This window comes from Heloderma suspectum, chromosome 3 (assembly GCF_057233095.1).
Source record: "Heloderma suspectum isolate Gila_16-S chromosome 3, 16-S_ref, whole genome shotgun sequence".
Taxonomy (NCBI): Eukaryota; Metazoa; Chordata; class Lepidosauria; order Squamata; family Helodermatidae; genus Heloderma; species Heloderma suspectum.
The window spans coordinates 5,166,768-5,185,296 of record NC_139460.1 but is presented as its reverse complement, the minus strand read 5'-3'; the positions used below and the strand labels follow the sequence as shown (position 1 = coordinate 5,185,296).

The window sequence follows — 18,529 nt, the reverse complement described above, 5'->3', positions numbered from 1 at the left end:
TTTAATTTCTATACCGCCCAATAGCTGAAGCTCTCTTATCCTTCCCAAGTCTTCGAGATAGGGCAGGTTGTAGTAAGCACGTAAGCACAAGCTGCCACCTCCGTGCTGAGCCTCTCCAGAGGGAACCTCTAGCCATCTCCTGACTGCTCTCGGTTCAGCCAAACACCACACTGTCTGCATCTAGAATATCAGTGCAGCCAGTCTCTCAGTTGTATAATTCTGATCTTGGTGTTTGGCTGCTTCAAGAATTTGAGCTCATCAGGGTACAGCTCTGCTTATCACCACCACTGTGGAGCTACTCCACAGGAGTGCAAGATCCAGTCAGCTGGCAACAAGGGTGTGAACCTCTTTAGAAGTGAACATGGAGTTTAAGCATGCCAGGGAAAGTACCAATACTGCCCAAACTCATCAATTAGAGCAAGCCACATGTATCTGCATGCCATCTGCAAACTACAGAAGTCATGTTAAGACTCCTTAAAAAGGGGGTTTCCTTTGAAGTATTTCCCTCAATGAACCTACCTTCAAGCTTATCTTCTTTCACTACTGCAACCTTGTGGCACTGTAAGGAAATGAGAACTTATTACCACAGCAAATCGTTTTTAAATTGTTTTAACAGGTACACCAACACTCTGATCCTTAACATATTTAACATGCGATCAAGTCTTTTGGATTTCTGTAGAACTCATTTTCAAGTAAGCAATTTAGGATTGCACCCTCTATCACCTCCCCTGCTCTGCTAATTTACTCTCCCCATCCCCCAGGACTTTAAAAGATTCACACAATAGAAAGAGAAGTGACATTTGGTGCCATGAACATTTTTTTCCTTGGGAAAGCTCAGTGAACAGATTCGACTTCACACTCAGGGTTCTCCCAGCCACCACTCTCATATTAGAAACTGATTCTTTTTTTGTGGGGGGCGGGGGGGCCGGATCTTTTGCCTTCCCATATGGAATGCTAGGCTACCTGTTTCTCACACCCACTTCTTAGACCAAATACCCAGCCAGCTTTCAGCAAATACCTTGATGATAAAGATCCAAAGAACTAGAAGAGGTTTTAACGCATCCTTTCCCAGCCTCCACAGGCAAAAGCAACTTGCCCCATGCTCAGCAAGGCACAATGCATGGACACAATCCATTTCTACACTGGGCTTCCCTCAATGCACAATGGCCTCTGCTCCTGTCACAGACCCCCTTCTCCTAATGGGAGATACAAACTAGAGAGCAAAAGCCTTCCTTGCATGACTCTTGCAATACACCTTTGGCAACACAGCACCACCCTCTGGTGGGCAGAACTCATTACTGCAAGAGATTTGTTATTTCATGTATTTCTTATTCATATTAGACTACACTGTGCCAAAAGAACCTCTACTACATCTAATCTTCTAAAAGACACAGAACGGATAGTCACAGACCTTTGCTGCTGTAGACATACTTAGAGCTCTTATCCAGAGTACACCCTTTGCACAGACCATTAGGAGTGAGCAGTGAAGGGCCAAGTTTGCGGATGACACCAAATTATTGAGGGTGGTTAAAACAAAATGGGATTGTGAGGAGCTCCAAAAGGATCTCTCCAAACTGGGAGAATGGACATCTAAATGGCAAATGCGGTTCATTGTAAGCAAGTGTAAAGTGATGCACACTGGGGCACCAACTCCCAACTTCAAGTGTAGCCTGATGGGATCTGAGCTAGCGGTGACCAACCAAGAAAGAGATCTTGGAGTTGTGGTGGACAGCTCAATGAAAATGTCAACCCAGTGTGCAGCTGCTATAAAAAAGGCAAACTCCATGTTAGGCAGAATTAGAATGGCTCTTCCGATGTTCAAAGTTGGCTAAAAAAGCAAATATTTTTGTTGCGTTGTGATTAATCAGAACAGAACTTCAAACACATGATACCAGTGAGGTTACCAACTTCAGAAGTGCCCCATGTCCTTTCTTCAACCTATTGTCCTAACTGCTCATTTCTTTTGACAAGGCATTTATGAGACTTGGCTACAACGTTCTGTCCTTACTGAGACAACCCTAATTCGTGCTTCTGTATTTCATCTTCATTGCCGAAATCAACTCTTATCACCATGTCCAGCTACCAAACCAGCTCTCTCAAATGACGGTTCTTCAGCAGCAGTGTTTAGTCGACTGCAGCCATTGGGCCTTCCATTGGGTTCACATCAGTATCCCTTTGTTGGTTTGCCCCACTCAACTATTTTGCCCATGAGCTATGGGCAATGGCCACCATTTTTATGGCAGAAGAAGCTGAGCACTTACTGTGTGTCCATTTTGAATGAGGTTTCCTGCCACTAAATAGGTGACATGCAACTGGGCTCCTGAACTCTCCTTCCGCTTTCTTTCCACATAGTCATACAACATTCTACATGCAGAAAAAAAGAAAACAAAAAAGACATTAAGAAGAATGTAACTCTTGAAGACTTTATTCAACAGCCTGGAACCCATTAACTTAGTAACTGATTAGAGCACATGTGACTGAGCTTGAGCTATTCATCTCCAAACAAAACAGCTGAAAAGGGGTTGGATTGGATTTTGCCATAGGCCTCATTCTCACAAACAGCAGATGAGGTAGGAAACCTGTTCCTGGACTAGAACCACTTGAGACAACAGGTGGGGGCTCAGGTGACTGAATACTTTCCCATACAAAACATTATCTTCACAACATAGCAAGCAAGATTTCAGAGAGAAGGGTTCTGGCTTGGCTATCACCCTGAAATCTAGTTTTCTTTATGCAAGGATTGTTTTGCAAGAACATTCAAGGATGAGAGCCTCTACTCACCCACTACAGCTGCCTCAGTGGTACAGTCCAGAAATAGGTATACCTCCTCAGTATTTGTGAGAAATAGGTTTAAGAGTGCATACCAAATCCTGATCTCACCAAAGTAAAGCATATGCCAGTACAACTGAGTAAAATAAAAAGCCGACACACGTGCCAGCAATTTCTTCCTCTGCTATGGTACCCCACAGCATACACTGTTTTGCAAGAGACAAACCCATAAGCTGTCAGGTTTTACAAGTTCCTAACAAATGACATTAAAGATAGGTAAAACTATAACCTTAATTGTTGATTATCAATAATGTCAGGTACTGGGTACGTTGGCGTATTACTCTGCACCTCTTTCCTTTCTAATATGATTAAGACTATCTTGGTTAAGTGTAGTTTTATGAGCCCAGAGTCAAAACAAAGAACAAAGGCTAAGGTCAGAAGTCAGTAAGTTTACCTCTGGCAGTTTCCCCAAAACTTCCAATGTACTGCTATGCTGCATGAACAGCCTCTGCCTATTTAACTCTAAAGGTAGCCTCCCCCACATTTAGAACCACAAAGCTGCACAGGCTTTATGGAGTATGAGCTTATCAGACATGAAGACCACTCAGCATTCTCAGTCCAGCTACACATGGGTAACTACCTAAATAGAAAAGTAACCATAAGGCAAATACCAAGTTCCATGGTAACCTCAGTCCACTAGTTCTTAACTGATTTTGCATGCTCAGCCACCCAGTCACAGCACACTAGAAAACTATAGTAACAAAGAATAACATACTCATACCTTTTGAAAAATATAAACTGCATGCAAAAACACCTGGTATCTCTAGTCTTTTAATTAGTCTACCTTTTATGAAGCTTGAACTCCTAAGGAGCTAGTTGGTAGCCTCTGTTTCCTGCCCAATGTAAAGGTACCATTTCAGACACAGACAAATCCTCCTAGTCCCTGGTCCAGTTTGTTTCCAGCAATCAACCAAGATGTTGCTTTTCCCTTCTCTAGACTTCAAGAAGTGACTAGTGAAAGTGTAAATTTTTACACTGTAGAACATCTCACAGCACTTGTGGGGCTTTTTGATGTTCAGACTGTCAAATGCAAGTCTGGCATACGGACCTGATGTGGGAGGTTTGTGTCAGAGCCAAATCTGATGGTTTGAACATTATAGAGGTCTGATGATTAGGACAGTATTTTCTCCTTTCTCCAGCCACATTTTGGCAATGCAAGAAAGCAAAATCTAAAACAACGCAAAGGTTCCCTTTAAAGAGGGGTGTTCCATGTGTTGAAGTAAAAGTAGAAACATGATTCTTTAGAAAACTCTTATTAGTGAAAAGAGACTACACCTACATAGTTCCCTGAAGGCGGTATGATGGGTCATGATTTAAGAAATCTGAGTACTCCAAGTCAATCACTTTTTTAATCCCACTGACAATGATTAGGTCCTACAAGAAGAATCAAAGTTATGTTTGAGAGCATTTCTTCCTTTTCTGGTCTCTGTGGTCAGACTTGGTCAAATTTCATCTGCTGAGTACAAAATGGAAGATATATCAATACTTACTGCTTAGCTTGGTTGACATGAACACCCAATGTATAACTCAGCCATTTGTATGTTACCTGCAAGGGAAAACATTCTGGTCTTAACACATACAACAATGGCAATACCCTCTGCAAAGCTCCCAGCCATCACTACAAATGCCTGTACAGAGCCATGCCCATTATCTCTACCATCATGCTACTGAGTCTCTTCACATACAGCTAGAGCCCCATCATCCCAGTTCTCTGACAAAATGCCAGTTTTGTTTCCACTATCTATGCATTTCCTGCACTTTATCAGCATCTCTTGCACTTTATCCAAAAGTATGCACACACTCCTTTAACACAGGAATGGCCATAAGGTAGAGTAGGAGCGGGCAGAAAGTAGATCTCCAGACTTCAACTCCCAGCATTCCTGACCACTGGCCATGTTAGGAGGGGCTTCTTGGAGTGGAAATCTAAAACATATAGAGATCTGAGCTACCTTCTGCTCACCCTGAGGGAGACCATGGTCCAAGAATGGACCATTGGCCAATACTGAGTAGACCCCATTGGAAACTCCTGGTTGTTGGGATTCCTCCAAAGAATGTTGGACCTTGTTCTGACCCAGCAAAGCACTTCTGCATAGAGTTGCAAAGGCTTGGGGGGAATTCAGGGGAAAATTAGGTGAGCGGGGGGAGAAAGAACCAGAATAATTCTAAAAATACGTTTGGGAGAAGCAGGTTTTTTCCTGAATTTTTCTCCCACCCCTGCATTTTTCCTGTTTTTTTCCCCCAGGCCTTCACATCTCTGCTTCTACAAGAACACACACAGGAGCACTCAGGAGATTAGTTACGCCTTAAGTGTTAAGAGAGATTCTGATTCTTGATTTGTATGTTTAATGCACACCGGTGAACTTCAGGGATGGCGGGGGAGGTGCGGGGAGGTAGACAGTGTAAGTAAAAGTAGACTGAAGTCAGTTCACTGCATGTTTAGCGTACATGTTGCTCACCTCCCACCAACCTCCCATACTCTCCTGTAGTTCCCATTCTCCAGGCTGCTGGGTTCTGTGTGTGTACGCCAGCATTCCCCAAAAAGGTGGCTTCCAGATATTTTGGATTTCAATGCCTATCAGCCCCAGCCAGCATCACCAATGGTCAGGGATAATGGGAGCTGTGGTCCAAAACATCCGGAGGGCACCTGGTTAAGAAAATCCTTCACACAGAGCATAGTTAAACTATGGAATTTGCTACCGCAAGATGTAGTGATGGCCACCGATTTGGACAGCTTTAAAAGGGGGTTATATATTTTTTTGTTTAAAACATTTCTTGGCCACTTCTGAGGGCAGAAGCCCTCCTAAGGCAGCTCACAGCAATACAATACATAAATACAGTTAAAATGTATACACAAATGTATACACTTGGGGAGAATAAGGGTATAAGTGCTGCTACTCATGACAGTTGTAGATGACTTCCAGTATCAGAAGCAGTATGACTATGTACACCAGCTGCTGGGGAACATGGATGGGAGGGTACTGTTGCATTCGTGTGTCCTGCCTGTGGGCTTTCCGTGGGCAGTTGGATGGCCACTGTGTGAAGAAAATGCTGGACTAGATGCACTCATTTCATTTCACTCATTATATTTCTGTACCACGCCATAGCTGAAGGGCTCTGAGCAGTCCACAAAAGTTTAAAGACTTTAAAATACATTATACAAAGCACAAAAACCATTTACATAAAAACAGACACCGCACACAGAGACAACATATCTAAAAACCATTTCTAAACGATCAGCCAAGGACAACCCAGGGCCCGATTAAAAACTCAGGCTGCCAACTAACTGCCTGAGAGAAGCGTGTCCTGCCGGTGGGTGTCCCCTGAGCAGCTGGCTGGCCACCGTGCGAACAGAAGGCCGGGCCTTGCTCTGAGCCAGCCTCAGGGCTCTCCTTGCGGTCCTAACAAGGCCGGCGCGCGCGCGAGGCCTTTCGGGGGCGGGGCGCTTCATACACTTTGAGTTAAGCTGCCTTGAGATGCTGTCGACTGAAAGGGGGGGGGCAAACCTCCCCAATAAATAACTACGCACGCAGGGCGACGCTGCGCCACACGCCACCGCCCCCGAACACCCCCCCACATTTTCCTTCCTCACAGCCCTCCGGTCCTGCTGCCGCCGCTCCCCGAAGCACCCCGCAGAGACTCCGCAGCCGCGCCCCCTCCCCAGCAGCCCCTCCAGGCGCCCCACCGCCCGGAGGCCCTCGGCTCCCCTCCCCCACTCACGACTCGGTTCTGGTCCGTGACGAACTCGTCGATGTTCTCCAGGTACAGCTCGTCCTCCATGGCGGAGCAGGCAGGCCGGGTGCCGGGCCCTCAGGGCGCCAACTCCTTCCCTCGCCTCAGCACGAAGAAACCCGCGCCACTCCTCTCGACCGCCTCCATGGCAACGCGAGGCCTCCCTCTCTCTTTCTTCCTCTCGCTCGCTCTTTCTCTTTTGCCCGCGCGCACTACGGCAAGCGCACAGAGACGAGCCAGGCGGGCGTCCCCATGGCAACCGCAGGCTTCGCGCGCTACGGCAGCCGCGCAGGGACTTTTTCCAACGGCAAGGGCGACAAAACGTCTCCTTCTGAGTCCCGCCCACCCGAGCGCGCAGCAGCAGCAGCCGCTCCGCCTACGGCCGAGGCGTTAGCCACGCCCACCGGCCTCCGTAGGTTGTTGCTTATTCCCTCAGTCGCCGCCGACTCTTCGTGACTCCGTGGGCGGCCGCGCCAGACCTTCCTGCCGGCCGTCGCCACCCCCGGCTCCCCCAAGGTCGAGCCCGCCACCCCCAGAATGGCACCCATCCGCCTTGCCCTCGGTCGGCCCCTCTTCCTTTGGCCTCCCACTTTCTCCAGCATCAGCATCTTCGCCAGGGTATCCTGTCTTCTCATTATGTGGCCAAAATACTTGTTTTGCCTTTAATATCCTTCCCTCAAGTGAGCAGTCTGGCATTATTTCCTGGAGTATGGACTGGTTGGATCTTCTGGCAGTCCAAGGCATTCTCAGAATTTTCCTCCAGCACCACAGTTCAAAAGCATCTATCTTCCTTCGCTCAGCCTTCCTTATGGTCCAGCTCTCGCAGCCATAGGTTACTACGGGGAATACCATTGCTTTCACTATGCAGACCTTTGTTGTCAGCGTGATGTCTCTGCTCTTCACTATTTCATCAAGATTTGTCATTGCTGTCCTCCCAAGAAGTAAACGTCTTCTGAGTTCCTGGCTGCAGTCAGCGTCTGCAGTCATCTTTGCACCTAGAAAGACAAAGTCTGTCACTGCCTCCACGTTTTCTCCCTCTCTTTGCCAGTTATCCATCAAGCTGGTTGCCATAATCTTGGTTTTTTTTGAGGTTGAACTGCAACCCAGCTTTTGCACTTTCTTCTTTCACCTTCGTCGTGAGGTTCCTCAGCTCCTCCTCGCTTTCAGCCATCAAAGTGGTATCATCTGCATATCAGAGATGGTTAATGTTTCTTCCAGTGATTTTAACTCCAGCCTTGGCTTCATCAAGCCCAGCACGTCGCATGATGTGTTCTGCGTACAGGTTGAATAGGTAGGGTGAGAGTATACAACCCTGCTGTACTCCTTTCCCAATCTTAAACCAGTCCGTTGTTCCGTGGTCTGTTCTTACCGTTGCTACTTGGTCGTTATACAGATTCCTCAGGAGGCAGACAAGATGACTTGGTATCCCCATACCCCCAAGAACTTGCCACAATTTGTTATGATCCACACAGTCAAAGGCTTTAGAATAGTCAATAAAACAAATAGATGTTTTTCTGAAACTCCCTGGCTTTCTCCATTATCCAGCGGATATTGGCAATTTGGTCTCTAGTTCCTCTGCCTTTTCTAAACCCAGCTTGTACATCTGGCAATTCCCGTTCCGTGAATTGCTGGAGTCTACCTTGCAAGATCTTGAGCATTACCTTATTGGCATGTGAAATAAGTGCCACTGTTCGATAGTTTGAACATTCTTTGATGCTTCCGTTTTTTTTGGTATGGGGATATAAGTTGATTTTTTCCAATCTGGTGGCCATTCTTGTGTTTTCCAAATTTGCTGGCATATGGCATGCATCACCTTGACAGCATCATCTTGCAAGATTTTAAACAGTTCAGCTGGGATACAGTCATCTCCTGCTGCCTTGTTATTAGCAATGCTTCTTAAGGCCCATTCAGCCTCACTCTTCAGGATGCCTGGCTCTAGCTCACTGACCACACCGTCAAATCTATCCCCGATATTATTATCCTTCGTATACAGATCTTCCTTATATTCTTGCCACCTTTTCTTGATCTCTTCTGCTTCTATTAGGTCCTTGCCATCTTTGTTTTGGATCATACCCATTTTTGCCTGGAATTTACCTGCAGTGTTTCTAATTTTCTGGAAGAGGTCTCTTGTCCTTCCTATTCTGTTATCTTCTTCCGCTTCCATGCGTTGCTTGTTTAAAAATAATTCCTTCTCTCTTCTGGCTAACCTCTGGAATTTTGCATTTAATTGGGCATATCTCCCCCTATCACTGTTGCCTTTTGCTTTCCTTCTTTCTTGGGCTGCTTCCAGTGTCTCAGCAGACAGCCATCTTGCCTTCTTGGTTTTCTTTTTCTTTGGGATGTTTTTTGTTGCCGCCTCCTGAACAATGTTGCGAACTTCTTTCCATAGTTCTTCCCAGACCCTATCTACTAAATCTAGTCCCTTAAATCTATTCTTCACCTCCACTGCATATTCATGAGGAATATTCGTGAGCTCATATCTAACTGATCTGTGGGTCTTCCCTATTCTCTTTAGTCTGATTCTAAATTGTACAATAAGAAGTTCATGATCTGAACTACAGTCAGCTCCAGGTCTTGTTTTTACCGACTGCATAGATGTCCGCTACCTTTGGCTACAAAGGATGTAGTCAATCTGATTTCGGTGTCGACCGTCTGGTGAAGTCCATGTATAAAGTCGTCTCTTAGGTTGTTGGAAGAGAGTGTTTGTTATGCACAGTGAGTTGTCTTGGCAAAATTCTATCAGCCTATGTCCCGCTTCATTTTGTTCTCCCAGACCATGCTTGCCTATAATTCCAGCTATCGTTTGACTACCCACCTTAGCATTCCAGTCTCCTGTAATGAAAATAACATCTTTTTTTGGCGTACTATCCAGCAGGTGCTGCAGATCCTCACAGAACTGATCTACTTCTGCTTCTTCAGCATCTGTGGTTGGGGCGTATATTTGGATCACTGTGATGTTAAATGGCTTACCCTGAATTCGAATTGAGACCATTCTGTCATTTTTTGGATTGTATCCAAGCACTGCTTTAGTCACTTTATTATTAATTACGAAGGCTACTCCATTTCTTCTGCGGTCCCCTTTTCCACAGTAGTAGATCTGGTGGTCATCCATTCCAGCTGGCCTGGGGGATTGTGGGAGTTGTAGTCCCAGACAACTGGAGGGCCCGACATGGGAGAAGGCTTAGCTATCAGGCCTAATAGCCACAGAAAGATTTCTTTTCCTGTGTGACTCCCATCCAAGCCGGTTTCCATCATCATGCCCTGTGGCAGCAAATATAATAAATTTTTATTTGTTGGTTATTACATTTTTTATGTCGCCCAATAGACAAAGCTTTCTCAGTGCTTCACAAAGAAGAAAACACTGTATAATACAATAATGTAGCAAAATGTCATAAAACACCTTAAGATTAAACCAGAATCGAACCAAAGTAAAAAGCAGGGTAACAGCCAGCTGCTGTGCAAAGATCTAAAAATGGATCTAACACAAATTTTGAAACAGAAGAACTAAAAAGCCCAGGATAGTAAAAAGGGTAAAGAACACATTTCTTTTGTCTGCCTTGAATCTGCTTCCAGACAATTTCACAGAGTGGCCCCAACATCTCCTTTCTCTATATTATGCATTCTATCCTTTCATATATCCTAATAGCCAACACATTCGGAGTGTCATATTTTATTTACAACATTACTGCTCCACATCTGAACAGATTCCAGAGCAGTGAATAATACGTTTTTTAAAAAGCAGAGTACCCATTAAAAAAACCTGGCTGGCCAATTGAGGAAGGCTTTTTGAAATAACAGATGTCTTCAGCAGATGCTGAAAACAATGCAATGTTGATGCCTGCCTGACCTCCAGAGGCAGGGAGTTCCACACTGAAGGTTCTACTCCAGGTCGACCCCAGTCCATGTGGAACCACCAGGAGTATTCCATCTGATGATCTCAGTGACCGAGCAGGTTGATAAGGGAGATGATGCGCACTCAAGTCCTGGTCCCAAGTTCTTGAGTGCTTTATACACTAGTATAAATATACCTGGCCCAGTAGTGAACAGGCAGCCAGTGCAGTTTCCTCAGCAAAAGAGTTACGTGCTGAAAAGGGGCAGCTCCTGACAACAGCCAAGCTGCTGCATTCTGCACTAGCTCCAGCTTCCAGACCAGCCGTAAGGGCAGCCCCACAAACAGCACGTTGCAGTAATCCAGTCTTGAGGTTACTAGTGCCTGTACCACAATGGTGATGCCTGCCTGACCTCCAGAGGCAGGGAGTTCCACAGAAAGGGGGCCACCACACTGAAGGCTGTACTCCAGGTTGACTCCTTAAGGGCAGCCCCACATACAGCGTATTGCAGTAATCCAGTCTTGAGGTTACTAGCACCTGTACACTATGACATTTTAAGCATTTTTATCCTGCCCTTCAGCTGACAAGGCTCTCGGAATAGCTTACATAAGGTTGAAAGGAACATTAAGCAATCATTAGAGCAGTAGACCAGCCTTCCCCAGTCTGGCGCCCTCCGGGTGTGTTGGCTTACCAATCCTATCATCTCTCAGCCAGTATGGCCAGTGGTTGGGGAAGGCCGCAGTAGACTTAAAGAGTTGGCGGATGATGACATTTCACGTCTTCTTCCTCTCCAGCTCATGGTGTAGTTGGTTGTAATGGCCTCTGTGAGGGGAGGAGGGGCCCAGCCCCAATTTGGTAAAACAGCAGCAGCAGGAGGCAGTTCACCTTGCTGGCTTCTTTTGTAGTCAAGACAGCACCATCCACTCACAAAAGGGAGGCACCAGCAGGCGTGGGGGGGATCTCAACATTCGTAGATACCAAAGTAAAAATAGGGGATAAAGTCCTAAGGGGAGAACCCCACAAAGTTCAGTGAAGACTGGGCATGCAACAGGGCAGTGCTGGCTTGCTGGAACTCTGAATAAAAGCACGCTACTTCTAAAACATTCTGCTGCCGTTCCCGCTTGTACCCTTAGTTATACAGCTAGCCCCTGACTCTTGGGTCAGCAACTGACAACCCCTAGGCCCAATGTGGTCTCCTGAGTAGCTCCACCTGGCCTCCAGTTGCCAACACAAGGGGCCAACCCAAGAGAGCAGCATCTGTAGGAACAGGATTTGGCAGCCAGCCTTTCTGGAACCTCATTGGCTTCCGTTCATTTTGCCCCACTGACACAGTGAACGGCTGGCTTGTCCATAATTTGCCAGCTTAAGAGGTGGAACCCACACTCAGAAGCCAGTCCAGTAAAATGATCTAAACACGTTGTGATGAGGATGGTACGTGCCATTAAGATGAATAGCTTAGCAGGCCCTTGCCTGCTTCTGATTTACAAGCTACGCTCTGAGTTTCAAGATATAATCCTATGACGAATATGTGTGGTTCTTATTTTGGTCTCTCAGATGTAGTGGGCTGAGATCAGAAATGGGTCAGACAAAGATGGAGCAAAAGGCCCTGCCTACCTCAATGCCTGGGTAGTGAAACTACCGTAATTAATGATAAAAGAAATTATTCATCATCAGTTTACTCAGAGCAAGAGCAGAGGAAAACATATTTTTATTTTATTTTATTGTCTGCAGGCTGTTTGCTGTAATGACACTGCCGTGGTTGTGTTGACATTGGCGGCCATTCTGCTGCAGCGTAGTTTCGACTTCAGTTGGGTAAAAGATCCTCTGGATCGAGCTATGCTCTTCACAGCTGAGATCGATATAAATTGCTATCCCATTGCACCTGATACACAGCAATTGTAAATGGAAAAAATGAATGGTTAGAAAGCACTGCCAATATACCCAGGAGTTAAGAAGGTGTCCCCTTACACCAAAAAAGAGGGCATAGATTTGCATAAAATTTGCCTATGCCAATTGATATGTATAATTACTATAAATTCAATAGAAATACAATGCACCGCACCCTAGTGGGAAGACAGTCTGCTGCCCAGGTACTAACAGGTGTGGATGCAAGGGCCCTGCCTGATCCCCCTTCTTGGGGTTCTTTCTCTTTAAACTTGACTTGGACCCCGTCTACATGGAAACGGAATGAGAAGCGCTTTCTGGTTATATCCAGATTTTCATGAAATTGCTTTGGTCCGTCAGGGGCACCTGAAGCAAGAAAAGCAGAGAACACACTCCTAAAAACCCGCTTTCAGGATCACAAAGCACTTGAAATCCCCCATACTTTGGGGTTGGGTGGATGGAGTAGAACTGAACGTGATCGGCCCTGTAGGTGCTGCTCAGTGAATGAGAGGCTTGTTTCCCACCCTTGTCCATGCTTCCCTGTTCAAGCAAGTTTGCTGGAAACACTGGATTAAGCCCCTGTAGTTTACCCCACACCTCTCCCTTCTCATCCGCTGTTGGGATATTGTGAAAGATGGAAAGATACTGCACTATTGTGAATGGGAAAAACAGACTACATAATCTGAATGGGTGAAGCAGCTACTGCGCTATTGTGAATGCCTGAAAAAGCACTACTGCACTCTTATGAATGGGGAAAACAGCTACATACGGTGAATGGGGAAAGCAGCTACCGCGCTATTGTGAATACTTGAAACAATACAGTTTCAACACTTTGATACTGTGAATGGGAACAGGGGGCTAGATATTGTGAAAGACGGGGAAAGGGCTGGGTGCGCGTGATTTCGTCTGATCTCGTAAGCTAAGCAGGGTCAGCCCTGGTTAATACTTGGATGGGAGAGCCCCCAAATGCAGCACAGCCCGCTTCACTGCATTCTGAATTTAAGTGAAGTCACACGCATTGACACCTTAGGAGGAGGGCCCCATCAGGGTGCAATCCTATGCATATTTAGACAGAAAAAAAGCCTACAACTACCAGCATTCCTCTGTCAGCATTCCTACGACTTATTTTTGTCTAACTACACATAGAATTGCACCCTAACGGTGCAATCCTACCCAGATAGAAGGCAGCCTCCGAACTCGGAGGCTGCCAAGTGCCAGTGCAGGGCAGGAGGAGAGCGGCAGCTCTGTGCTCCAGCTGCCCTGCATTTCTGCTAGGCGGGCAATTTCACCCATCTAGCAGTGATGCCTTGGAGGGGGTGGGAAGGAGCCTGGGGTGGCCATACGAAACAGCGTAAGGCAGCCAGCCCGGTTTCATCCCCTCCCCACCCCCGGGAATGCCCCCTTTTCCCCGTCTCTGCACGCCAAGCACGGAGAGGTAGCTGGCACGGGTCTGTGCACTGGCTATGAGGAGGCGGGGAGCGTGGTTTCCTGGCTCAGTCAGAGCTCAGAGCCAGGAAACCGAACAGTCCTATGCCACCCTTGAAACTGCCTAGTGGACATAGGATTGCTCTCTAAGACAATGAAGTCCAGAGTCTAAAATTACCTAACTGCACCACTGATTACAGACATCATAGAGGTCTGGTTCGGTCTGATTTACTCCCATGAATTGCTTTTAATTTTGATGATTTCCCACTATGCTGTTGTGCTCTGGGGACTGTTTCTCATCTCAATTGAAAGGTCAGACCAGGGAACGGGGGGACCTCAAAAATCAGAGGAAACTTACACTAAGTCTTCAGCGCAGTCCTCGGGTCCCAGAGATTTTTCTTGGGGGAAACAATCTTTGCAGCAGTATCCTCCAAAGTTAGCACAACCCCATTCTCCATCGCAGATGCCCAGGCCTGTTAAAACACAAATGAACACCAACAAAGTATCAATGCCATTCAAACACAGGTTCTGTTGCGGTTTACCCAGAATGGAAGCTCCTTCAGAGCTAAATTCCCACAGTATGTTTCTCATCCGCCTTTTCTCAGGGTAAATGCACCAGGAGGGCAAACGTCATATGTGAATGTGTGGTATGCAGGAGACCTGCCACAGATATGGTTTATCAGCAATTGCCGTGGCTTTTGCAGCCAAAAAATATACCAATGAAACGATCAAGGAAATTGCTCCTGACAGCAGTAGCCACGATTGTCCAGCTCAGATAGTACAGTTGTTTATATAGAATATGCACTCAAGGACTGGAGGTTTTGCAGGTTAAGATCCCGGGTTCAAATCCTCACATTTCCATTTTAACCAACGAGGATCACGTCGCTGGTGATGGGGAAACAGGAAACCTCTTTCTGCTAGAGACCCAGGGAGAATAGCTGTTGATCTGAGCACAAAGTGCAGGGTTGGATAGATCAGTGGTCTGCCCTGGTACAAGGCACCTTCCAAAATTCCAAAGGGCTACCCCAATTTCACCAGGCATCGCCAACACACTTTCAGGGCTTTCGCCACTGTTCAAGACCTGGCATTGCAATTAGCCCTAGGCACCCTGCCCCCACTCCCAAGATTCTCATTTCTCAGTGTAGGGGGGCCCTGTGTTGGGAATGTTAAAATACCATGAAGCAAGGTGGTGTAGAATAATGGACCAGGACTGAATTCGAATCCACACAGCCATGAAGCTCACCAGGTGATCTTGGGGTCAGTCATTTGGGGCTTTTCTACATGTAGCTTTTAATCCACACTGTTACCAAGGCTTCTGCTTCTGGATTCTTTGTGGGATTAAGATCAGCTCCTTTACACGTCCCCCCCCCGGGGGGGGGGTCTTTCTCTGCCTTTCTATATGTGCCATTATTCAACAACTAAGTGGTGCTGTGGTAGCGCAGAATTGCACAATTACATGAGATTTCTCTATGTCATTATATTCAGAAAAAAATTTCACATTTTCCCCCGTTAAGATAACAACTCTGATAATGGTCACAAATCACAGGACAGGCCCTAGAGGATGACAAGTCATGTAAAGGACCCACAAATGACTGCGCGTTAACAATCACGAGTGCATAATAAAAGCCTCCTGTAGAGAAGCTCTTTCTCTCAGCCTAGGCCTACCTCACAGGGTTGTCATGAGGGTAAAATAGGAAGGGAGGCCATGTATGCCACCCTGAGCTCCTCTGGAAAAGGGCAAGATAAAAAATGTAGTTCATAATATTACGGGATAAGGGCTATCTCTCCATACTTACAGACAGCAGTGGCTAGAGCCAGGAGCACCATCAGGAGGAAGAAATTAAGGTTGATAAAGGCAGCCATTTCCTTGGAACACTTTCTTGAGATGCACTACACAAGCCATCCTCCACAAGCTCCTTATCAATGGGCAAGGCACTCACTGGGGAGTGCCCACCGTTCCTCAGGATCACTTTGATGTCTGAACTGATATTCAACAGCAAATGGATTTCCTAAGAGAGCAAATCTGCAACAGGCAGCGGGGAGAGATCGTATGGTTTAGGGGTGGGTGGAGGGGATGAGACACCTTATGACTTGCAGATAATGAAATCAAAGAGCTCTCTAGTTTGCCAAGTCATGAGAAACTGATCAGAGGCTGCTGAAGAAAGCTATTGTTGGGGCATGGGGAGCAAGAGATAGATTTTGCCTGACTAAATGGGTAAGGATTTCAGTTAGTGGAGTTATGCATTAATGCTTGGATGGCGTGGGTTCTGTCTGTGCCACAAAAACTCACACCATGGTAAATGTATCTGCCTTTCATGAGCCACTAGACTCTTTGTTTTCTGCTGTAACAGACTAACAGGGCAGGGGCAGAGGTGCCCAGCTGGTGGGGAGATGGACATGGTGGACGGGTGGGGGGATGGCTGCAGCGGCAGCAGCAACAGCAAGGGGTCGCACATATGCTCGCCCACCTCAGGCTGAGGATATATATCCTTTGTCTCCATTTACCTAGAGGAATTATGTTTGTTGGACTCAGTGATGAGTCCTGTGCACCTTGGCACATACAAGGGTGCTGTGGTTTATGTAAACTATGGAGACTAAGGATTTTCTTTTAATCCATGTAAGGTTAAAGGTAAAGGTGTCCCCAACCAGTCGTGTCCGACTCTAGGGTGCGGTGCTCATCCCCGTTTCTAAGCCGAAGAGCCAGCGCTGTCCGAAGACGCTTCCGTGGCCATGTGGCCAGCATGACTGAACACTGAGGTGCACGGAACGCTGTTACCTTTCCCGCCGAGGCGGTACCTATTTATCTACTTGCAATTTCTTGCTTTCGAACTGCTAGGTTGGCAGGAGCTGGGACCGAAGACGGGAGCTCACTCCGTCACGCAGCACTCGGGTCTCGAACTGCTGACCTGCCGACCTTCCGGTCTGCAGTTCAGCGTCTTAACCACTAAGCCACCGCGGCCATGTAAGGTTAGCTAGAAATTATTGTTTATTTGAATTTTTGTACAGTGTCCTTATTTCTCTTACTCAGTTATCTTGAATTCTTTAAGACTTGAATTAGAAGTTTGCTTGCTCACAGAATATTAAAGGAATGTGGCTAAAATCTGTCCCTTCTCCCACAGAATGGGAGAATTTGCATGTGTTGAGACAACCAGGGTGACTTAACTTGAGTGGTGTGGGAGCTGTTGATTATTTAAGAAGGACGAGCCTCACTTTCAGCCTGTTCTACCTCACAAGAAGGGTGAGAGCATTGGAACGCATAACAAATGTTAGTGAAAAGCACTGAATTTTGTTGGATAGCCCACTGCAAAAGAGAAGAAAGAATTCTTCTGCCTTTCATATTTGTGGAAAAAGATGGGATTTGGGCCGGTGTACCTTAGCATATTTCAATGGTATAGGAGAGAGAAAAGCTCCCACTCCCATTTGAAATTCGCTCTTTGAAAGTGGCCGCCCTCAAGCAAGATCGTTCCTGGTGTATTGACACACAAAAAACAATGTAGTGAACATTCACAATATGTCTAAGCCAGCCTCTCCCAGCCTGGTACCTTCCAGCTGGGTTGGACTTTTGTTGTTGTTGTTGTTCAGTCATGTCCGACTCTTCGTGATCCCATGGACCATAGCACGCCAGGCCTTCCTTTCCTGAGCACTCTCCCGGAGTGTGCTCAGGTTCATATTCATTGCATCGGTGATGCTATCTAGCCATCTCATCCTCTGCCGTCCCCTTCTCCTTTTGCCTTCAGTCTTTCCCAGCATCAGGGTCTTTTCCAGAGAGTTTTCTCTTCGCATTAGGTAGCCAAAATATTTGAGCTTCAGCTTCAGTATCTGTCCTTCCAATGAGCACTCAGGGTTGATTTCCTTTAGGATTGACTGATTTGACCTCCTTGCAGTCCAGGGGACTCGTAACAGTCTTCTCCAGCACCACAGTTCGAAAGCATCAATTCTTCGGCGCCCAGCCTTCCTTATAGTCCAGCTCTCACAGCCATACATTACTACTGGGGAAAACAAAGCTTTGATTAGATGGATCTTTGTTGGCAAGGTGATGTCTCTGCTTCTTACTATGCTGTCTAGGTTTGCCATAGCTTTCCTCCCAAGGAGCAAGCGTCTTTTAATTTCATGGCTACAGTCACCGTCTGCGGTGATCTTGGAGCCCAAGAAAGTAAAATCTGTCACTGCTTCCATTTCTTCCCCTTCTATATGCCAGGAAGTGATAGGGCCAGATGCCATGATCTTAGTTTTTTTAATGTTGAGTTTCAAACCAGCTTTTGCACTCTCCTCTTTCACCCTCAACAAGAGGCTCTTGAGATCCTCTTCGCTTTCTGCCATTAGGGTGGTATCGTCTGCATATCAGAGGTTGTTGATAATTCTCCCAGCCATCTTAATTCCGACCTGTGATTCATCCAACCCGGCATTTCTCATGATGTACTCTGCATATAAGTTAAATAAGCAGGGTGACAATATGCAGCCTTGTCGTACTCCTTTCCCAATTTTGAACCACTTGGTTGTTCCATGTCCGGTTCTTACTGTTGCTTCTTGACCCTCGTACAGGTTTCTCAGGAGACAGGTAAGGTGGTCTGGTACTCCCATCACTTTAAGAATTTGCCACAGTTGGTTGTGATCCACACAATCAAAGGCTTTAGCGTAGTCAATGAAGCAGAAATAGATGTTTTTCTGGAATTCTCTTGCTTTCTCCATGATGCAGCGAATGTTGGCGATTTGAACTCTAGTTCCTCTGCCTCTTCAAAACCCAGCTTGTACTTCCGGTAGTTCTCGGTTCGCATACTGCTGAAGCCTAGCTTGTAGGATTTTGAGCATCACCTTGCTGGCATGTGAAATGA

The 18,529-nt window shown here is 46.3% G+C and overlaps 1 protein-coding gene and 1 long non-coding RNA gene across 5 annotated transcripts in view; both read right to left on the bottom strand.

The window, feature by feature from the left end:
• Window positions 1-6,772, bottom strand: part of POLD3 (DNA polymerase delta 3, accessory subunit) — a 34,159-nt gene extending 27,387 nt beyond the window's left edge. For all 4 annotated transcript variants that reach the window (XM_084842342.1, XM_084842344.1, XM_084842345.1 and 1 more), the window contains exons 1-4: window positions 6,547-6,772; window positions 4,320-4,375; window positions 2,262-2,364; window positions 520-559 (exon numbers count right to left, since the gene is read on the bottom strand). In XM_084842342.1, the coding sequence (XP_084698468.1) occupies window positions 520-559; window positions 2,262-2,364; window positions 4,320-4,375; window positions 6,547-6,606 (259 nt within the window). In that variant the 5' untranslated portion in view covers window positions 6,607-6,772. The remainder of the gene's footprint in view (window positions 1-519; window positions 560-2,261; window positions 2,365-4,319; window positions 4,376-6,546) is intronic.
• Window positions 6,773-12,053: 5,281 nt separating this feature from the next.
• Window positions 12,054-18,529, bottom strand: part of LOC146349268 (uncharacterized) — a 23,233-nt gene continuing 16,757 nt past the window's right edge. The window contains exons 2-3 of the long non-coding RNA XR_014788929.1: window positions 14,056-14,170; window positions 12,054-12,270 (exon numbers count right to left, since the gene is read on the bottom strand). This is a non-coding gene — a long non-coding RNA (uncharacterized LOC146349268). The remainder of the gene's footprint in view (window positions 12,271-14,055; window positions 14,171-18,529) is intronic.